Raw genomic sequence first — 23,463 nt, 5'->3', positions numbered from 1 at the left:
TATAGCAGGATTTATATTTGATTTTTGCTATATGTGTTAAGCAATTGCATTTTGCACCATTTGTTTCCTCCATGTGTTGCTTCTTTTATTGAAAAGCAATAAGGGCTGAATAATTTCTCAAAACATTATCAAAATTGCAATTTTTTTTATTAAATCTAAAATGTGTAAGAAAACACAATGTACTACAGTGCTGCAGAGATGCCCTGGCCTACAAAACTTGTTCTCCAGATGTAAAAAAACATGAGGGTTCTGTATAGACATCATGATTTTATAGTTTCTTTCACTGATAATAAAACATGATCATTCCCTATAACCATGAATCTTATCACAACTGTAATATCTGTCAAAACAATCGCAATGTGATTTTTTCTTTTTGAACCAAGCAATTTCATTTGAACATTGCCCCTGCACTTTCAGCTTTATCATGCTACAGCTAAAACATACACCCAATCAACTGGAGTGACCTTAAAAAATGTCACACAGCAGATTTCCTCCTTGCTGAAGAAAGACAGAATTAGTCAAAAAGCACATCAAATTGGACATGATCCATGTTGGAAGCACCCATCTTTGCCATTCAGATGATGAATCACTTCTGAGTCAGCATACTCCATGGAGGTTCATTTTGGAAGTACTCATACCAGCCATGTTATATCATTTGAAAAGGTCTAATGTTTGATTCAGTGGCAGCATCACAATGTCGTTGACTTGAGAACTTGAGTTTATCCCTTTTCTTTTAAAGTGAGATGCATCTGCAGCAAAACACAATTTGAAAATATATTATTATGTATAATATCATAATTTCATTATTTTTTATTATAAATATTCCAGGTAGAATACTGACTCAGAATAGAGAGAAAAGAAAATTGGCAGCCAGATTTTTTTCCTCTCACCATCAAGCAAAACAAGATTCATGTAGACAGATTTGGTGGACCCTTGCCCCATGTTGATTAAATGCACAACATGGAAAACTGTATGTCAAAATTAATATGATTTCATTCAATCACAGCACAGATGAAAAGCAGATCATGACACCACACTAAGACCCCCCTCAGCCTCGGAGAGAGACACGGCCGGCATTGGCAGACAGAACCCCAGAGAAAATGCCACACGTTACCTCTTCTGCGGCCATAGCTCCGGGCTGCTTGTCAGCACAGTGGGGGAAGGAGAGAGACACAAGGAGAGACAGAGGGTTGGGTCAGGAACAGAGGTAGGGAAAGAGATACAGAGACATGGGTTTTGTGGAAACAAACCAAAACCAGGAACATCTCTAAGGCAACAGTGAAACCACAGATGGCCACACCTAAAGGTTCCGCAACAGGAGGGAGGAGGGTGATTATTACAGCCTGGCACCAGCCCACAGTAAACCTGCTGCACCTGCCTTGGCAACTAATGCATGCAGATGCTGCACACGGGTAGGGGGTGCGGGGGTGGGCGGTAGGTGAGGTTTAGCCATGGAAATGGCCAAGATACTTAGCAGCATAATGCGACGCGCCATGGCCGCAGATCGTAATCTCAGCTTAATGAACCCGCAATGGCTCACGTTCGTGCTAATCTTCTGTGAATATTCACAAATGAGGCCATAAAGCAGAGTACATGCAGGACTGGAGGTAGAGCAGGTTAGTCATTATCGTGGCCTTGGTGAAATATTAAAAGTTGCTCTCGGGTCAAGTGTAGCAGGCCAGGTGCCAGTGGAAACTTCCCACAGGATAAGGAGAGGGTACGGAGGTGGACAGCAGCCTCGGGGCTCTGAGGAGGGAGGATGACATTCAGAGGGGAAGGTGGGGACAGTGGAGAGCAAGCTATGATGTCAGTGCTGGACTGATCTCAATTTGTGGCAAGTCAAAGGTACAACAGTGTGATCACTTATATCTAATCAGCGGTCACATGTGCCAGCTCTGAGTATTATTGCTATCTTATCTTTTTTCTACTTTTAAAAGCTAATTTCACAGCAATGACTCAAATGAGATCTAAAAAAACAAAGATAACAGTCATGAATTTTATTGGTGTCATCGGATTATGTTTCTAAAACTTACTTTTTAACCAACTCAAAACAACGTATTGTTTCAAGGAAAAAAACAAACAAAACAACTGAACTCAGGGTCATCTCCAACATCTGTCAACTAGTTTTCCTAAATCACATTCCATGGTTTTCCCCCTCCGTTGATTAACTGTTTCCACAGGACCTAAGGCCCATGACAACTGACCAATTTGATCTGCTGAGGAAGATCAACCGAAATGTTTTTTTTGGGGTTTGATAGAGTTATTGGTAATAAAGGAGACCAATAATTTGCAACCAATATTTGCAACCAATATGCATCAACAGAAAAAAAATACAAATCTGAGCATCTAAATTTAGAATAAACAGTGATGGAATGTAACTAAATACGATTTAGTGTTGTGGGCGGGGCACTGAGTGAGACCACACAGTGGTGAGTACTGACAGATTAAAGATGATGAATCGGATATAAAGCATTTTAATTAATTTATTCAAACAGAAGTAGGTCTATCTTATTTAATTAGAATCTGTCTATCCGTAGTTGAAAGCTTGAGGAGAAGCTAGCAAGCTGACCTTGAGTTCTGACAGTTTTTCTCAGAAGTAGCTGCAGTATTTCCTGTTAGTCAAGGTCCACGTGGCAGCTTTCTCTACAATTTCTCTTTCTCTATCTCACATTTTTCCAACTTTATGCAACCACCTGTTATCACAATACTAAATTTCCCATCATAGGTTGCTGAGCTATCTCTATCATGACTATGCCTAATCCCATCTGCTGAGATAGACCAGGGATTCTCTTGAAAACTCATATCAAGAAAAGACTAGTAAATGGACATTGTTTCCTGTCTAAAAGGGCCACATTGTTTGCAGTTTGTCAACGTCCACTTAGTAGCTTTTTCCAGTTGCACTATTAACGGCAAGACAAAATGTCCAGACCCTTCTTATGCAAATTTATTCGCAGATTAATAGTATCTTTTTTGTCACACATGGGTTCTAAATTATTCCCAATTTCATGCAGTTTATTTGCATCGGTGTAAAGGTCTAGAGTTGAGGTGATGACTGCTGAACTATCTCCGTGAAAAATTTGCAGATTTCATGCTTTGAGAAAGACAATGAGATGCATTCAAATGCTCTGGAAAAAATTTCAAAACAGTTATGTTTTTTCCATACCACAGTTAACAAGATCACAAATTAACTATTATGTCCAAAGTAGCTCAAGTTTTATGTTCATTAAACACCACATCTTGTTTCAGGGTTCTGTTTTAGCGTAATTCTAATTCTTGTTCCCACAAACAATCTTGACTTGAATCTGCTGTACTTGGAGAGCAAACCACCAAGGAGGCACAAAATGGCTGAAGAAGGCGCAAATTCCAACAAACATCAGGAGGGGTAATACAATACCAAACTGATCCTCCTGCTCCTCCAAAACACATCAGTCACAGAGCAGACTCTAAAACCAATATGGGCCTTTGCATTGTGAGAGCTCCATTGTGCGACTTGCCCCTCTGGCTTCTTCTCTGGGAATATATTGTCTCTGAGCCTCTTCTCCCTTGCTCTGTTTTCATTAAAAAAAAATCTGGCTCTCCAATCCAAAAAAGAAAAACCTGGGCAGCTCTCTACAGCTTTGCCCTCTCACCGTCTGGCCTTGGCAGAAACAAGAAGTCACCTAGCAACCGGGACAAGGTGAAGTAAACGTTGCACTGGGAAACCATCAGATGCCTCTGTGAGGGAGAATACATCCCATGAGGGAGAAGAGGAAGGGGAAAAGTGAGGGTTAGAATAACTTCAAACTGTGTGTTGTCCGGGAGAAAGAGAGAGAATGTTTGAAGGGAAACTGGTGATTCCTCTGGGTATGATGGGTTTGATGTCTCCTGCTCTGCTCGGCTTCAAAGCCTCAGACACTTCTACTAAAGCTGTCAAGTGAACAACACCAATAAAGCTGGATAGAGGACCTATGCTTACTACCCTCCACTCTTTCTTCTTTACATCAAGTGAACACCATCCAGAGAAAGTAGAGCGCTTACAGGCTCTCACAGTGTGAAGCCTCAAAGCTAATGGGACGAAATGAAGGAGAAACACTGAGTAAAACACTTTAAAGTTGAAACCAAAGCTTCCCTGTCTACACACATCACAGGCTATGGCAGAGAGAGCTGGTTCTGACAGACTAGGAAGATCTGGGCAGATCTGTGCTTGCCTGAGTGTAATCCCATGACACAACAGTTTAACATCAATTCGGGACACGTTCTCTGAGGATACGAGTGATGAAAGAAACAAAATGAGGCAGTAGCACCATTGTTGTCAAGATGGGATGGTAGAAACTGCTTCACTGAGAAAGTTTTTAATGTTAGACATCCTCTGCCTTTACCAATTCCAATGCCCTGTAGGGCAACTGAACATGGAGGAAAGTAGGGCTTCACTGATTTGGTTTGATTCTCGTTTCGTCCAGACATCCTTTATATTTTGCAAAGATCTGAACATAAAGTGGGAAACACGATTGCCCATAAATGAAGCAAAACTAATGTGCAAGACTCTCAGAAATCATCCCTGATCTGGGGGCAGGGCCTGCTCTGGAAAACTTTGTGGCATCCACACAGCAGCATATGGGATAAAGACCTGGTTTCTCCCTCTGGCTCGTCTCCTGTCACTGCTGGTCATCTGCCGGCTGGTGGGACACCAGGGGGAATCTAGTCTTACATGTTGGGGTATTTTTGGAAGTGCTATTCACAGATCGACTGTGCTTCCCCCACTGCTAAGAGGTCTGTCCTAAGTTTGTGGTGTCAGGGCATCGAGACCTTAGCAAAGGGTAGGCAGGTGTGCCCGGTGCATACTGACACAGGGCTCCTGTGGTTAAGGAGCATATGGGTTTTTTTTTGGTTTTTTTTTATGGGAACACTCCTCAAAAATACTTCCCATTCTTAATTCTTTCAAAAACAAAGAGGACAAAAGGTAGCAGCAACACTTATACCCTGAAACAATTTGATTAATTCTAGATGGAGAGGCAGATGATGGATGCGACAATGAAACCTGACTTACTATTCAACGGCATTATGTGGTCGGCTCCAGGATGATGAAAGTTGAGGCCCATGCGTCCTGTTGGGGAAGAAAAAAGAAAAGATTTTACAAAAGAGGGGAAACATGGAAATCACTGATAAAAACCATGGCGTTGATAGACATTTTTTGTAATCTTCCATTCTACTGTCGGCGATGGGAAAATGCCAGCCATGATGAAGTGCACAACATGAAATGAATAAACAACAAATGCACTCAATGTGATACAATGGCAGAAAGGACGGCCACAGAAAAACAGATGAGAAAAACGAGGTGGAAACACACATTCTTTTGTTGTCACTTATCTCATATGCATGCATGCACACACACGCATACAAAAACAAAGGCCGCCATAAGGGTAGGAATTCAACAGAGCATGCATTCTGCTATGGTAACAATGCATGCATGCTACAAGAGCCCATCTGTCAGGGCTTTTTCTGGAGAGATGGCTGGTGTGGGACGTCTAAATGGAACTCTTCCTGGTTATCTCTGTCTTCATTTTTGTACAGGCGACATAAAGAGAAATACACTAAAGCCGAAGCAGAAATAAACTACCTGGTTTATTGCTATCTCACTGTCAGCATCATTTCAAGTGGCAGCCGCAGAGGCACACCCTTTATCCCTAACCACCTCAAATTAGGGCCTTCTGTCAAAATCCGCCTACACCAGCTTTTTACTCAACACACAGCTAACAAGCAGCCGACAGAATCATTTAACAAAGACAGGAGGTGAAGCAACAGTTTTACTGGGGTCCACAGCAGTATTAGGCACCCTTACATCAAATGAGACACAACTTTTGCAAACAGTGCAGTTGCACTTGCTTCAACATTAAAGGGCCAGTTAACTGAAACATTGAAAACACTTATTTTTCCTCTGACTTAGAGCGCCATAAATATGTCTTTTTTATATCATAATTATCATCCAAAATGTTCTTAAGTCTAGCTAACTTATCTAGTAGCATGATAGTTCAGCCGAGGAGGACACCATTAATGTCCACATCCCAACACAAGCCTTTCATCATTGAGTGGATGTGCAGTTCCTTCTTTGTGGTGATGGTATTCATTCTGGTCGAAAGAAAGTAGTTCCTTCACAAAACTGTTCACAACTGGGTCTGTGGATTATCTTGAGTTACTAGATAATGATTTCTGGAATTAGTTCCTCAAATGTATTTTTTTCTATTTCATTATATTTAGAAGGCAAACATCTCTATGGCTGATATCGTCAAAATTCAACAACTTACACTTGATGGATAAATAGTACGACAGTTAAGAGGAAATATATGTATTTATGATGTTGGGCAGCCCCTTTAACACTGTGACGGGGGGGAAAGGTTAACTGGGACAACTGCAACAGATACCTTGCTTCAGAGCTGGTGTACATTTTTCCATCAGTAACATGGACGAAGAGACAGAGGCTGTGTGTTGCAAGCGGCTATGGTGCAAACAACATGACGACATGTCAGTTTGAAGATTTGACCATAGAATACAGATAGTGTGGACAGCCGGGAGGCCTCTTCCAAGTTTGCAAACAAGAAATTGAAACTTGCACTTATACCTAGCTGAAAACCAGAGAAGCAGGGTAGGGGGAGGACAAGGGGGCGGCCACCCTGTAGTTCCACAGATGTGGATTTCCACACTCGTCTCTGCCAGTCAGAATCCACACAACAGCAGAGCTCGGGGGCAAATGGAGTGTGACAAGCCCATACATTCACACACGTTTGTTTGAACACGCGGACATGCAACATGTCCTAGTCAATATCTTTGCTCTTTCTAACTTAGGGGGAAATGGACATTTTGTTGGCAAAGACCAGATACAAACAAAGCAAAATCCAATGTCCTGACACTGAAAGCTGTCCAATCATAATGCTTTCTCTATCTCACCAGCCTCCCTGCTGATGGTCAGGCCAGAATTCCATCAAGTGCGAGAGCCCCAAGGGGCAACGGCATGGAGTCACGTGTATTGGTAAACATGTGGGTGGTGTATTTGTAAGTCCTTCGCCAAATTACAGGGCTTGAAACCAAATGTCTGACTTGCTGAAGTATCCTTTGGAGAGAATCCCTTATAGCACCACAACGTGCACTTTGACCTATTACCACGGATGTAGAAGATCGATGCAGTTCTACGTTACACACTAGAGACAAGTACACTCCATTGAACACACTCAACATCAAAGCCATGACTTTGCTGATAGGAGGGGAAAAGTCACCACGGTGCTTGCCTTTCTGTCTACATTAGTCATTTGGGGTGACGGAAGGGGACAGTTGCCCTCCTGAAGCCTTAAAATAGCCCTGGGCATGTGCCATCTGCTTCCCCCCGGAGTTGAGTGGCAGGGTCTGAGGGGCCCCTGAGTCGTGGCCGCTGCTGCTCTTCTGGTGACATTTCCTCATCGAGAGCCTGAGCTATTCTCTACCTCCCCATGATGGTTGCACAGCAGCACGGCCACTCGGGAGACATGCCATCCACTTCCTAAGGCATGGATCCAACAGTGCCTCCCTTTCATCGCGTGACAATCTCCAGACTGGACAGTGGTAGAAATAAGATTAATAGTAATGGAGGGTTTAGCTGGGGCTGGTGGTCCTGTCTAGGGTTAATTTTAGTTATTTTTTCTTTATGCTTTCAACTAAAATACTAACAAATTGCACCTTCAAATGGAAGGATTTGCTGCTTTCCTTTCTCATTTATGGTAGTAAATGTGTTCAGGTATTGGTCTGTTGCTTGGACAAAATAAGCAATCTGAAGAAGTCACTTTGGGGTAAATAAAAATAAGTCTTTCAGCCCAACTATATGGAATGACTATCTGAAGGCTACGTGAGCACTACACTTCAGGTAACAACTTAAATTTTCACTAGATTTCCATATGGCTGATGACCACCGACTGTGTCCCACCTGGAGCTCTTCTCAACTGCTTTGGTCACGTTTTGCTCCCACTGTTCCACATTATAGCACATATTTAAGCCCCCAGTAACACCTCTAGGAGAAAGCTCCAGCAGGAGTTAAAAGAGGCAAGTGGGTGTGCCAACAGCAAGGTGTGGAAATGTCAGTTCTGATGAAAAAAAACACAACTCAGCAGCAGGGTGCCCTAAAGCCTTACTTCTTGCTGACTTGCGCCAAAGCAACCTTCAATTAAGAACACTACAATGCCAAAACGTGGTTAAAAAAAAAAAAGGTTGACAATACCCACTGAGGGGCATGTGTTTGCACACCAGTCAACATATGACTGGAAAAATTGAGTGTGATGGAGGTTTCTGGAAGAAACCCTATGAGTTGTTTTGTGTCTCTGTCACAATGCCCTACTCCTTCCCCTTTATTCCAACTTGAGCTGAACCTAACCACCCCTGACAAGATGATTAATACAGGGCCAAAGGTCCTCCAGCTACGAACACGTGAAACTATATAAAATTATGTAGCCAATAAAACACAAATGGTTAGGACATATTTTAGTAGTAAAGCCCCAAATATGCCAACCACCCACTGTTATTTAATGTTTCATAAAAGTGACAATCATAAAACTATTAAATGCCTATCATATACTGATAGGATTTACAGAATCCAGTTAAGACTGCTGCATAACTTGGCACAGAGAGTAAAGCTTCCAATAGTATTTCATGGCTTGTGAGAGCTGGACAAACCATGAATTTAATAGACAAAACAAGCCTAGACTTGTTTTGTTGCCTGGACTGGATTAGCTCAGTCATGCTCGCAGGAGTCATGAATTTTCCACCATAACAAAACACACTGACAGTGTGGTTTATTGGAAGCAAGGTGCGATTTAACCTGTAACACGGTCACCAAACACATCTTCTTATCTCTATAGAGTCATTTACAGGCTGTTTAAAGTACTGGGCATCCCCCTGACATGGAGATCATCTCAAGTGTTTTTCACTACAACAGGCTGAAAAGTTGAGAGGTCAAGTGCAGCTTATCAGCCAAGTGTCAGGTCAAAAAAGTTTTTCAGACATTGACCTTTCACTTCAGGTTAAGCTGGGGTGACCCCTCTTTGAACCTACAAAAAATTTTTTAAAAAAAAGTTCATGTAGACTACCTTTTTAAAAAACATGATCTTTGAGAACCTAGTTGAGAGTGAGGAATTTTTGGTGAAGGTGAATCTTTAAAAACTTTATAAATCTTGACTTTTAATTTAAACCAACTGGAGACCTTTACATCACAATTTTAGCTTATATAGTGACAGAAAGTACTTTGTGGGGGCTTTATCTTTGCAAAGGTTTAAAAACTGTAATAAAAATGATGCCGTGCATAACATAAATAAAACTGAATCGTAACAATTTGCTAATCCTGTCTGACATATACTCACAATATATTTAATATGTCCCTATCTTCTTTTATTCTGATTTTGATGTTCCAGTCAAGTTGGGTCAGGGGCAACAAAAGACTGGGAACGTTAGTAAATGCTCCATAAACACCTGTTTGGAACATTCTACAGGTAAAGAGGTTCACTGGCAACAGGGGACACTATCATTACTGGGTATAAAAAGGGCATCCTCAAAAGGCTAAGTCATTCCCAAGGATGGGGCGAGGTTCACCACTTTGTGAAACACATGACTGCATAAAAGATATTTACTACATGTGCTCAGGAACACTTCAATAAACCGTAAACAAAGTTCACTTGCTTTTTGTTTTATTTGCTTTTCAGGCATCGTCCCAGCTACTGACGAACTGTGGTTGTATATGGAGAGACCCACTCCATACTGTCACCTTGCTTAATCACAGTGTCTCTCATCCGACCTGCTCTGTCCTTGCAATTCTTGTTTTCCTCCTGATAGAAGCCCCCGTGAGTCAACTCTTATCCACTGACCAATGCTCCTGTCAACAAGCGTACAAAGTCAAACAGCTCCAGTGTTTGCTCGCCCTCGACTACTGGCCTCAATTATAGCCGACACCTTCTTCTATCCGTTACAACAACACTTTACCTCATGCAGGCTGTTAACCAGGGTGACAGCCAGACACAACACAGCCTTTTAAATCAAGCTGCTTCTGTCAAGCTAAACTAGTTAGCATTTTTCATAACAAATACCAGTTGCTGTGACTTTTTCAATAGTTGGTCCCCAGGTCCCAAATTTTAGTGAACTGATTCAATATGCAACAATAAAGTCTCTCCAAACGTGTGACTGTCATGCACAAATCAGCAACAACAATGTCGTGTTAGCTAGCTAGCTTGTTAGCTCGAGACATCAGCAAACTAACAGCAATTGTTTTATGCTTGTTAAAAAAAAAAAGGACCATAATACATTGAAACAACTCAGAGCTCTAAGAACCACTGGTTTGAGGTGTTCCCCTTTCAACTAAAGCAAACCAAGTGATGGTTCTGGGCTGGTTCAGAGTTGGCTCAAGCTGACAACCTTTTAAAGAACCAGTTTGTGTTTTCACAGGCATGAGAATCACCATAGAGTCATGCCTACATTGGCATCCAAACACGACTGGTACTCGGACCAATGTTGCTTCAATTTGGCATCCATAGTCAAACATTTTGGGGGTTTGTTGCCACAGATAAATCAGAACAAACTAAACTAGCTCTGGTTTTTAAAAATGGCGGTTTTAGTTGGTCCTTGGTCTGGTTGGTTTTCCTGGACGAGAGCTGGTTCTTTGGCAGTCGCAATACAAAGCACTGGTTCCAGAGTAGGCACTGGCTCCAAAGCACATGAACTGATTTGGACAGAAAGGCCATGTAGCCTTAACCACTTGCCCTACACCAGTGGTGTCAAACTGATCCAGTAAAGGGCCATGTGGCTGCAGGTTTTCATTCCAACCAAGCAAGAACACGCCTGATCCAAATCAGGTGTGTTCTTGCTTGGTTGGCTGATTGGTTGGCTGATCCAAATCAGGTGTGTTCTTGCTTGGTTGGAATGAAAACCTGCAGCCACATGGCCCTTTACTGGATCAGTTTGACACCACTGCCCTACATCATCCCTCCCAACAAGAACCGTAACTAACTACCCCGAGGCGTGTGCACACAAAACAGATGGGCAGAGCAAAGTAGTAGGGACAAAGGGTTTATTGGGATTGGGCCTGTATTGAACATAATCCCAAACTGCAGCTCTACTTTAGAGCTTAAATTTTGCATTAATGGTGAAGTGGGAAATTCTGGAGAAAGATTGTCGATTGTTGAGTTCCCAGGCCATCACATACAGATGCTTTGGCTTGGTTTATTTGTGTCTGTATCTGACAACCTGGCACAGGGACTCAACCATCAACTATCTTTCTCCAGAATCACCTACTCCACCTTTACGGTTAATGGAATTCACTCTTCTAAAGGCTGCACTTACACAGACAGAGACAACACAAATCAGAAGTGATGCATGAGTAAGATCATGTGAGTCAGACCAGCTGATGCAATGTGTTAAGAGAGACAGAGAGAGACGTTGTGGGTGGGTGGGATCCACCCACAGCTTCCACGAGGACTTAAGGGACTTATTAACACTTTTAAGTATTTCGAACAGTGTCAACATTGGGGTTATGTGTGTGGGGAGTGGCTGCATGTGGGAGACAGTGTCATGTCTGCCGAGTTGTCTTCGTCAAAGACGGCCCGAGAGAGAGTGACGCAAGATTGCTTTGCATGGAATCTCACAGTTGATTTACATGTCAGAAACAATTTGGATGTGTGTATTCTGCATGTATGTGTGTGTCTGATGATGTTGCTGGCAGCAGCGGCAGTGGCTGTTGTCAAACTGGTGGTGTTTTTCCAGGCCAAGGGGAGAATCTCTGATGTGTGTGTGTGTTTTGTGTGGGGGGTGTCTGGCTCTCCACACGTGAGCTCAGCTGACCCAGTTCAGGAACTACATGCAGACCAGTGTGTGTGTGTGTGTGTGTGTGTGTGTGTGTGTGTGTGTGTTTGTTCAGACGTCCCTGCGGCCCTGTTCCCCTCACCCAGAAGTAAAGAAGTTTTAGAAAGTTTGAGAGGATCGAGACATTAAAGTGTCTCTCTCACAGACAACACACACACACTCCCTTTGAAGCTGACTCTTCTCAAAACAAGCCCTAAAAAAAAAAAAAAAAAAAAATGGTTGAATCGAGATGGCCTCGCCTCCTCCCAGTCTTGACAGGCAGAGGGGGGAGTCGGTGGGGGCCACCTCACACTCTCTTTAGAAGCCCCACCAATTCGCATTCACATCACAGTGCTTCTCCTTCTTTAAAAACACACAAACACACACACACATATATATATATACACAGGGACTCATAAAACACTCGAGGAAAAACAGCTATTCCAGTCACAATGAGAAGTATGTGAGAAATGTCAGTGATAGGATGGATGTGGGTGAGAGCCATTCAGCTGGGAATGCAAAACTGGGCCTACTGGGTTAATTAGTTTTGACTGGTGTTTCTCAGCTGCTGGGTAACATCCTCAAAGCGGCATGTCAGACCTACTACGACAGTACCTGGATTGGGAAGAAATTTACAATAAAAGCATATATTTTCTCTTGTTATCCTCTTTTTCTTGTCTAAGTAGGTTTTAATTAAGAATTACCTGCCTAGATTTGTGCGCTAATGAATAGCTTAAAGTAATCATTCATGTTTTCTAATCAAAATATATATTAAAAAAAGAACTTTCATTTTATCAATTTTCTTTGGGGGAATGGTACAGATCAGTGTCACATCTACCCGTGCTGAATCTCAACTGTTAAATAAATTAGATGTTCTTGTTAAAATTACCTGCCGCTTCACACAAATATCTTTAGCCTTAGACAATCTTAGCCCAGAGACTCATAATGCTAAACAAAAATCATCTTGGTGACCAAGGCGCCAATGGGTCTGACACCTTTGCTGCACACTGCACAGAAACTAAGAGCTAAAACAAAACTTTACATCCGCAGCATGAGATTCTGTTACGGTTGCTGCACTGTGAGGCTGCATCTGAACCTAGCCTGGTGTCAGACCTTTTGAATCTTCACCCACATCTCTTGTTTGTTTAATGATTGAGACATGTTGCTGTTGTGCTTATTGATGGCTTCTTAATTCTCTAAACAACTGAGCAATCAGAACTTAGCAGGAGGTTTAAAAATTGGGACATCAATTTCCTACAGTGCTTAATCACTACTTTTAGACGAACAGCCTCAAAAAAATGGTGACAGATGCAGGTGACATTATCCATTTCTAGGTTTTGTAAGTTAAATTACAGAAATGACAACTCTTTTATGGCGAGTGTTTTCATTATTATCAAAGTAATAAAACGCTGCCTTTACCATGCTTTTTGACCTAACCAAACCCAACCTGTACTGCCAAATTGGAGACTCAAAGTTCATTTCTGACACATTTCATCAATTACTGACATTTAGTTTGTCAACACATTTGACGTTTTTTCTCTTTCCCCATTTGACAACCCTACCATCATTTCTACTTGCAACAAATGGCACAAATGGACACATACATTTGGCAGAATTAAAGAGAAATATAGAAATTTTCCTAACAAATGACTGACCAAGAAGCACCAAACTAATGTTAAAGCTGACAAAAGACTGTTGTGTTGCCTCATTTTGCCTGTGTCTTAGTTAAGAGTAAGAGGTTAGGGGTTTGGGGTTCTGTCACAAACTGGCTCCACTGCCTATTCAACATGCTCAATTAGCTGAAAAGCCATCGACAAGGACCGATTAGTGCCAACAATGTGGTACACATCACAGAAACTAGGGCCACAGATGCTCACGGACGCCTCTGACAATGGCCGATGGCTGGACAAATTGCCACAGCCATGTTGAGGTCAGGCAGCAAAACTCTTCCCCCAGGTAGCGCTACTTATCCCATTCAATACTAAATCAATACTGTCAGGGACATTTCTGTATATGGGACAAAATGCACCCTAATTTGTTTGTTTGTAAAAGCTGAGAAAAAGTTCTGATCTCTAGAGCTGAAAAATGCACCAGCATCTATGTTTTTTATAGCTTACACAGCAGACCACGCCGGAGTGTGCAGGCTCCTCTAAGACAGTGAGAAGGTACTCTGGCAGGGTGGAGCTGCTCTTTGGTTGGCACGGTAGCTTAGTGGAGCTGCATGCTGTCTCCATGATCACCAGAGGGGTAAACATGCAAAGGGAGATGCAGGAATTCACACGCAAGTCCATGTAGCACCCTTCCCGTCTGTCTTTGTATCTCCTCCGTCTCTGTTGTGCTTTGATAAACAATCACAAGGAAAAACCCAGCAGGACATTACAACACCTTTCCAGTGAAGTTTTGCCCCGCCAGGATGACCACTTCCAGTAACAATGCTCTCTCAGCACAAGATTGGGAAAACAGACTCCATGCATGAGAAAGCGACATGCTCTGCTTATATACCCCTCCCACCAATCTTTCCATTGTTAAGGTGGGAGGATGGGGCAGCATAAAAACCCTACACCAAACCTGACGGGGCCCCATCTGGGAGACTGGGATCCAGAGATTTTACAATAGACACGTGACCTGCGCTACAAAAATATCGGCTTAGAAAGACCGTCAGGCATTGGATGGCCTTACAAAGGTGTGAGGAGAGATTTCTTAATATTGTGTTCATGATTTAATAAATTCTCTACACTTCCTAGGAGAAGAAAACACATCACACCATTTAGAAATAACTTCTTCTGTGTATCGAGGTTGCTCGGAAACACTGATTTGATCTTCAAGCTCTGACTCGGCCGTGGCACGACCAAGCCCCATGTTCACACACAAAATAAAGATCCAAATCTGATTTCTGAATTCTGCTTCGTGGTGATCATGTCACTGAGGAGGAATGCCATACACAAACACACTCAATCACTCAACATTTAAAGGAAAAGTTGACCCGAGAAATACCATTTAGCCCACAACACATTTCTGGAGCTTCACAGCAAAGCAGCGTTCTTCTAAATAACTTGTAAATGGAGACTTGTTTTAAAATGTAAAAAAACAAAAATAACAACATATAAAATGGTTCCATACAGCTCATCTGACATAATCCAAGTTTCGAGATGGCCCAAGAACTAAAATGTATTTGATTTCTTTTTCAGTTGGATGTTTTCATCTACCCAATTAAATTTAGCTGTATCGGAGAATGCTGCAGCGTTTTTTTGACACATAGCTCCAGAAATGTTTCGTAAAAATCCTCCATCGCCGTGAGGATGAGTAGACAACGAGAATGCTGAATTTTATTTTTTGTTGAACTTTTTCTTTAAACTCGCAACATATTCAGTCAACAAAAGCACAAGTCATGTCACACTATCAACAGAAAACCAACAGGTAATAAGCAGAAACAAGGACAAAGGAAAGTTCAAATTGCAAGTACAACCAGCTGAGTGCACATTTCTGCACATCTGGTCCACCACACACCAACACACATAAACAGGAATTATGTGAGATTTTGCAGGTAAGGCTCATAATGTTAATTTTTCATTTCAATTTCAAACAGAACATGATGATCCATAGTGGACTGGTTAAGAGATTGGCAAAGCAAAAGAAAAACATATGTACCCAGGGATGATTTATGCCCATGAAGCAAAAAAAAAAAAAAAAAAGACAATCCAAATATGGTAAGCATGGACGTATGAATATTCCTAACCTGCAAAATGATTCCTCCATATAATATCAGCGATAGTCATTGGTGGGCCACCGGCAGGGTGTGGTTTACCTTTGTCATGGTCAGTCCTTATCATATCCATTAAGGAATTCTCCAAAGAGTGCAAGCTAAAAGCATCAAAGGGCCGATTCCGGTCCTGCAACACAGCAAAACAGGAAGAGGGTTAGGACTCAAGGCACCACCGTAGATGAACAGTTTTATCATTTTATGGCAGCTATAGTTAGAACTACTGGTACTCGTTGGTTGCTTTACTCGTAACTTTGCTCAAGGGCAAACCACTGGCAACAACTTGCATGTACTAACAGCTCCCGTTTTTGTTAGAGGCAGGCTGGGATGCATTCTTAGCGAACCTAGACTAATATAAATTGAGGTTCTGAGACTAGATGTTAGAGGGGAAGAAGGGAAAACATTATATATGTGTCAGCGCTGTGGGTGATGGTGAATACAGCCGATACTGAAAAGGAGATATGAATCTCAGTCTGAGGCTGTTTTTCATGTCAAAAAGCTGCAGACAAAGCAGAGACACTGTTCTGCCCTGAGGTTCTGTCTGGATTTAGATAATTTAGTAGAGAATTTCTTAGCCATTAAGTCTATAGATGGAGCTGGAACAACCCAGCAAATTTAATATGTGATATAAACAGTTCCTCCTTGGGCTTGAAACTGATCAAGTACTCTGCTCTTTGCTTGTGAGGAGAGCCTGACTAGTACTGGATTTGTGGGCTTATGACACCTATGTTAGTGAGCAAAGAATTATTGATATTCATGTATCACCCCATATTATCTTATATAGAGAATACATAAAGAAACACACACTTCTGATCCCTCAAATGTGGTTATGAAACACACAAGAGAAAGATACATATGTAATTAACTCTAATTTCTAAAATGACATTGTGCCTTGAAAGAATAAAATTCACTGGAAATTTGATAATGACACATTACTCCTAGTACTGAATAAAGTTTTCATATCTTCTCATATCAGAAAACATATACAGCAACACCAATGTATCTGTGATAGGCCAGTATCGGCCAATAATGTTGGCTGACCAATACATTGGTTGGGCTTCTGCGCGTGGCCTTCTGATTGTGCAGTCCAAGGTGTCATTCATCCTGTGAAACGCTGCTGGTATGCGCTCTACTGAGTGCCATTCTAGTTCGACAGTAGATGCTTTTCAAGACTACCACACATTTTACGGGTGTAATAACAAGATATGATCACAGGCCTGGATATAGATGTTTACAAAAATAGGATAACAAAACAAATCAATAAGTATATAAAGACAATCCTGTAAAACGTTGTGTCATCTGAATAGAATTAGCCATACAAGAACTTACGTTTGGTCAAAACTGATAACTTTTGATTCAATCCATGAAATACCTGATCCAAGAATAACTAATGGCTACACAAAGATGTTATGAAGGCACCCTGATCACCATATCTAATCCTATTTTTCATTTCCAGTGGACGGGAATACAGCTGGTTTTGAAGATACTGTGCTGCGGCAGGTACCACTGTGTATCATTTGTTAGAGATTTTTGTTGATTTACAAAAACTAATTTCCTAAACCGCTCACTGCTGATGAAATGAGATGCTCACAGTGTGTGGTGAATTATGAGAATGACATGTGTGCCAAAGGTAAGGTCTGAGAGTGCCTAACCGGAGCTGGAGGCTGTAGCCTTGGCAGCTGTGTCCTGTGTCCACTGCCCAAGCCGGGGCCACATTGTTTGCACACCACAGCTATTGTTGCCCATTCGGCTGAGCATTCAAAAGTGTTATTCCCTTCACTCTGGACCCGACAGCGCCACGTAGATAAAAATCTGCCCACTTGGTACAAACGGTAAACACTTAAAATGCTGAGCTGTGAGGTTTTCTCCCTCTCCCCTCCACTCTGACACATGTGGATGAACACAGTGAGGGGCGGAGGTCGGAGAGCTCAGTGTAGTCAGACGACCTAAAGAGATCATATATACAAAAGTCCCCAGCAGACTTTACTGTTTCACACATCACGCGAGAAACCCAGAATGTGGAGAGCAGGTTCAAGTTGACCTTTCTCGACTACACTGCAGCTCGTCTTTCCTCATGACACATAAACAACATATAAGAGAGTGTTGTCAAAAACAAACCAGGCATTTAAAGGAATTTTCTGGTGTAAGTTTTATCCATGGTCTAACACACCATGACACCGAGTAAGACCCCGCCTCGAGAGATCAAGTTTGCAGACCACTAGATTACGTAGTTTTAACAACCTCAGAAATGACCGCACGATAACATTACATTGCAGTATACGCCTCCAGCAAGAAACCGCCATCAAAAAGCCACAAATAATGCTAAGGACAGCACCAAACTTCAGCAACGGTACAAATAGGGTCGCCCCTTAAGATACGAGTGAATACCTGTTTTTAATAAATAAAGGCTGCTCCATAAAGTTACTGGGGCCAGATTCAGAAGCAGATGGTGAATTTATCATAAATGTAAATAACGAGAGAGGAAGTTAGTTCCTTCTATGTTTAATATCAAAATGTGCAGCTTTACCACCACACAATCAATCAAGGGCACAGACCCACAGAGTTATGATGAACAGATGTACAGTATAGCCATTTACACATACACAAGCAGACAGGACTGCCTCTTTATGGAGTTCTCTGTCCTGATTGGATAAAGTGGGCAGGGATGCCAGAACAGTTATTTTTTCTTTTACTGCATGAGCATTGAGAAGAAAGACACAGACTACTGACCAAACTACTGACCAAACAGTATATTACTGTGATTAACGTATTTTAATTTAAAAAATATAACACTTACAGCAGCTTTAATCTAGAAAATAGTGGTGGGCGACCTAAGTATTTTAGATCATAATCAATCTTGAAGGCAAATTGTGGTTTTGCTTGATAAATGACTTAAAAGTCCAGTTTGAAAGAAAATGTACATGCCCTCCATTCCCTGAAACCTTCAGCAGTTGGTTTTGCCTTTCATTGCACACAGGGTTAAATGGCAAATAGAAAGGTGAGTTTAGGTGACAAGTAAAGTAAAAATGACACAAGGAACAAAGTAATGTCAATCAAAATGGTTACACCCGCACACTTGTCAAGGCTCCTGCCGCTTCACATGACCATCAGACGGCATTTGACTGTTAGAATCCACCTGTCAGTCTGCCAACCAACTTCCAACTTCTTGATCTGATATGATGTGATTATGATCACAGAGGACCTCACAAGCCACTTACATCATTTCAAATCAGCACATCTCCCAAGAAGCTCATGTGACTTTGCGTCGTAAGCCTCACACTGACATGTTAACTTGAATTCCGAACATTCCTTGGCCTTTAAGCGGCACCCAGCAGCAGGTGAGTAAGAGCACATATCGGACAACATGGGACTCAATGTTTCACCCCCCGCTTTATCTGTGGGCGCCTGAAGGATACTGAGGGTGATCTACAGAGTGACAATAGGTACACCTGGCACCAGCTGCCCACATGACAGCATGGGGCCGGTGTGTGCACCCCTGCCTGCTGCTCGGCTCAGGAATTAGCCTGAGTTTCACTTCGGCAAACAGCACAGTTGACATGTGGCACCCTGACCTTACAGCCTGGTGATAACTCTTCCCCAATTATGGGTGTAATTGCTAAACAGCTACGTGTGAGCTACAGCCAGGATTTCATCACTGGGGTACTTATAAACACTTAAATGAATACTCTCATGTCTGACTGATTATTCAAGAGCAGAAAATGCCTGCAAATACGCTGAATGACTCCAAGCACAAATACAAATACTGGCAAAGGATAAAGGATATTTTAAATTTCTCTGCTTTCTCTGCAGTTAAATAATGCCATCAGTGATTGTAGGCGAAGCTTTCTAATGTTCAAGGAAGTGAAACACTGTACACCGACTGTACTATACACAGTACTGTCATATTATCATAATATACAGAGAAAGAGAACAGTAGAATATACATAGATTAACTAGCATTGAAACTCAGAGTTTGCTTGACTCAAAAAAATACATTATCAGAATGTTCGCAGATTTATAATCAACTGACCCTTGTCAGCTCTACTTGGCATTTATATACATGAGTGAACTTCTGCAATATGTCATTTTAACCCGAATGCTTCATCTGGCAACACTTGACCACATGAGCAAAGATGACTCTTCCTCAGCTCGGCTGCTCGCCTGAGTTTCCTTTCTGTAAACAGACCACTCTACACAGCATGACACGTGGCCCCTTGACCTTGTCTCCTGGTGATCACTGGAGCTCTGAGCCGGCCAAGTCAAGAGAAAAGAGATAGAGGCACACAACAGAGGAAACTGCCTAGGGAGGCCTGACTGACACACACAATCATTATCTCCTCAAAAGGCTATACGTTTCAAGCCGGCTGGAATTTCAGCCTGTGTCGGTCAGTGTTTCGTCTGCACACGCAGTCCTCTCTGCAGTAACAAGTTAGCATTTTGGCTGGTGCTCCGTTCTCCCGAGTCACTGCTTTGATCGGGTGAACAAGTGCTCCTTTTTAAGTGAGCCTGTGACTTTAGTGGGGAGAAAAACTGGCTTATTTTGTATCTTGGCTTGTTTGTCAGACAGCATAACTAAACACAGGGAAACACATGACTACCCATGTGCAAAAGCCATACTGTATTGGTACTGCTTGTATGCTCTGCAAACAGACAAGGCAGGATCTTGACTGAAATGAATTCAAACCAGTACAAAACTGACTCCCTATATATATATGGGACAGAAGACATGTAACAATACTGGATGTCAGATTCTCACATGTCAGTGTGGGGCATTAAGTGAAAAACTCGAAAAACAGGGGGACTACTATTGTATTGAACAAGGAAACAACAATACAGCGTTCCCGTTAACATCAGTACAGTGTGTTCCGTTTATTCTAAACACCATGTGATCATGGTCTTGAGCCACATAAAAAATGACATAAAAACATTTTCTTTGTCCTCTTGAAACTGTCATGACTCACTCTGCTTTCAAAGAATAAACAGGACATCCTTGCCCTTTCCTCTGTCAGCGTTTATTATGTTACTCTACCTTCCAAATGACGGTCACATGTAGTTATATGAACCTCCAGCCAAAGGTATTTTGTTGAATTTGGACTGCTGACAGGGACACAGTCACCCATTTTCGAACTAGACGTGTTATCTAACCTTAATGCTAGCTTTAGTTTTGCTTGCTAGCTTAACACTTTCTTCGTTACGTAAAACCTGTGTAAAATTGGTTTAAATAGACGTGCAGCGTTCTCACAGGAGAAACGGAAACACACGTCGACGTCAAAAATTGCAATATGTATAATTATATGTGGAAAAACAACCAGAAGGTGTCCATTATGGCTGCTTCATACTGTAAATTGTGGAAAAATAAAACTTCCTCTACCTTCAGAGTTTGACCTGCGCTCTGTTTCCGCCTCAGCATCAAACTCCGCCCTTTATCCGGTCACAAGCCAATCAAATGAGAGTACGGCCGCTGCCTTTAAGGACCGTCGAAAATTTTGTAATTAGCGCACATGAAAGGCCAACAATGTTGAAAACAGCTACAAATTAATGAATAATTTTCGCGTGATAAGGAGGACAAGGACGTCGACGGTGCTGAAAAAGGAAAAACAAATAAATAATAATGATATATGTCTATATAGAGATTTGCTTTAATTATGAGCATTCAAATGTTCATTTGATGGAAAATATACAAATTATTTCTGCTGTTTGCCATACGGTATTTTATTTCATTTTTAAATATATCCGTGAGAACAAGAAATACTCTCTAATCATCGGGGTGATCTAGCAAACGAGTGCGCACACAGAGTTCCTGTCAGTCTGAATTGAGAAGGTTACGAGGAACACCTGAATGCGTCATGTGTCCTTTAAACCTCACAGAGTGAGATGGCAGAGGAAAATTAACCACTTAGCGCAAAAAAAGAAAAAAAAACGATCATAGCGACCATTTCTAGGACTGACACGGTGATGTTTGTCTTTGATTTCAAAATATCATTAATCGACGAATATTACTTGAGGGATTCACTGTCTCGTTCAAATTATTTGACCTCCATAACACAATCTGCAGGCGTAAGCCCTATTAAAATGTTACTACCGCTACTACCGGCAAAAAAAACTGAGGGCCATTTGTCAGTTCGACTGAGCCGTCAAGGCTTCGATATCGCTCATTTAAAATGAATGCCATTTAATGCTGAATAATTATCAGAATCACATCAAAATTCACGCATATGCAGGTGCGTCCTAATCACTATGTGAGAGACATTGTAGAATGTGGAACAATGATTGATAATAGTGTCAGTCGTGTTATAAAATTGTTTTCTTAATTGCACAGTTGTCTAATTGACTGTGAAATAAATATCCCCTCAATAATGTAGCTACAGACCGATTATGAATGTGAACTGATGAGTTCAGGGTGACCTTATCCTAGCCCACTTTGTTCTATTTTTAACCTCAGGTACCGACGGTTTCCCTCGAATATATATAGAGAATACATCAAAAATCATCAGCCTACGTGTCTGTATTCTTGAGAGCTCGGCCGTCAGGTAAAACTGACAACGTGTCAAAGCTGTCAACAATTTCAAACCGAGGCTGGAGGAGCAGAGGTAGGCCTGAGCCTGCTCTCATTTACCTGGAAAGGCAGTATGTTGTTGCTGTTGTCAGTCCTGAAGGCGCTCTCCTCCATCCAGGGCTTTGGGGTGAGGGGACCGGGTCTCGGGAATTTGGGGGGTGCTATAACGTTGCTGGAATAGGGCTTTTTCATAGGTGAGATGGGGTTCAGGGGTGACGGCACACCGACGCCGACTCCGACTCCGACCCCTACCCCGACGCCCACCGCTCTGCGCGGGTCCCTGCCCGCCTGCAGCCCGCTCCAGGGGTTGGAGGCTGTGCTCCATGCGGCGTTTTGGTGATTATTCCAAGCAGACGACGGGGCCGAAGAAGACGACGAGGACCCCTTGCTGTTGTTCATGATGGTCTGATAAGCGTTTCTCTGGGGGAAGGGGCCTTGGCTGGGGCTGACAGGGGATCTCCTCTGCTGGGGCTGCTGCTGCTGCTGCTGCTGCTGCTGCTGCGGCTGCTGCTGCTGCTGGGCTTGCTGTTGATGCTGCTGGGACTGAGGAGCCAGGCCGATCTGCGGGGAGAAATTACCCCCGAAGACCGGGTTGACGTGGTGGGGGAAGTTCTGGAAAAGCATCGTCCCGTTCACCGAGGGTATTCCCTGGAAAAAGCTATCGTCCACGGCGTTGGTGGTTCCCGTGGACCAAGTGCTCCCAAACGAGGAGGGAGGGGAGGAAAGGGGGCCGCCGGTCTCCTGCGGCTGGTGGTGGAAGCTCAACCCGGGCAGGATCGGCGACTCCATCGGCACTTTGTCCTTGCTGCTGCTGCTGCCGCCGCCGCTGCTGCTGCTGCTGCTCAGCGCTGAAGCCGCTTGGTTGGTCCCGGTCGACGGGCTCTCAGACTCCGATGAAGAAGAAGTGGGCTCCGATGACGGGGTCGGGGTGGAGGGAGGAGGGTCTACTTGCGTCGGATCTTGCTGATGGTGAGGCTGGGCTTTGTTTTTGTCCATCAGTAAATCATCCTGCATGGTTTGCTGAGCTGCAACGAGGGGAAACAGAGACGAGGAGTTATTATTATTGCTGTTGTAATTGAGGAGATCACGCACCGGGCTGGCGGGGCTGCTGTAGTATCTGATGAACTGGGACAACTCCGACAAGGATATGATGTTAGAGGGACCGGGCAACTGCAAAGCGAATGCGTGATCACCCATTTAGCCGAAAAGAAGAGGAGGGAAAAAAACGAGTGAGAGAGGAAAAAAGGACACACTTCCCAAAGACTACACCAGAATGATTCAGAAAATCCCACAAATTACACACGGCGCATATGGCTGCAGATATTCA

General features: G+C 42.7%; 1 protein-coding gene across 12 annotated transcripts in view; it reads right to left on the bottom strand.

Annotated features, from left to right (window-relative positions):
- Nucleotides 1–23,463, bottom strand: part of cpeb3 (cytoplasmic polyadenylation element binding protein 3) — a 42,505-nt gene that overhangs the window by 16,913 nt on the left and 2,129 nt on the right. For 5 of the 12 annotated variants that reach the window (XM_037123278.1, XM_037123282.1, XM_037123284.1 and 2 more), the window contains exons 2-5: nucleotides 22,197–23,161; nucleotides 15,557–15,710; nucleotides 5,027–5,083; nucleotides 1,115–1,141 (exon numbers count right to left, since the gene is read on the bottom strand). In XM_037123278.1, the coding sequence (XP_036979173.1) occupies nucleotides 1,115–1,141; nucleotides 5,027–5,083; nucleotides 15,557–15,710; nucleotides 22,197–23,161 (1,203 nt within the window). Of the gene's footprint in view, nucleotides 1–1,114; nucleotides 1,142–5,026; nucleotides 5,084–15,556; nucleotides 15,711–22,196; nucleotides 23,456–23,463 lie in introns of those variants that run through there. The other 7 variants (XM_037123280.1, XM_037123272.1, XM_037123273.1 and 4 more) reach the window with 7 other exon arrangements.

The sequence above is a fragment of the Acanthopagrus latus genome, chromosome 15 (genome assembly GCF_904848185.1).
Source record: "Acanthopagrus latus isolate v.2019 chromosome 15, fAcaLat1.1, whole genome shotgun sequence".
Lineage (NCBI taxonomy): Eukaryota > Metazoa > Chordata > Actinopteri > Spariformes > Sparidae > Acanthopagrus > Acanthopagrus latus.
Note: the sequence above shows the minus strand (reverse complement) of the source record. Positions and strands in the feature narration are given on the sequence as shown.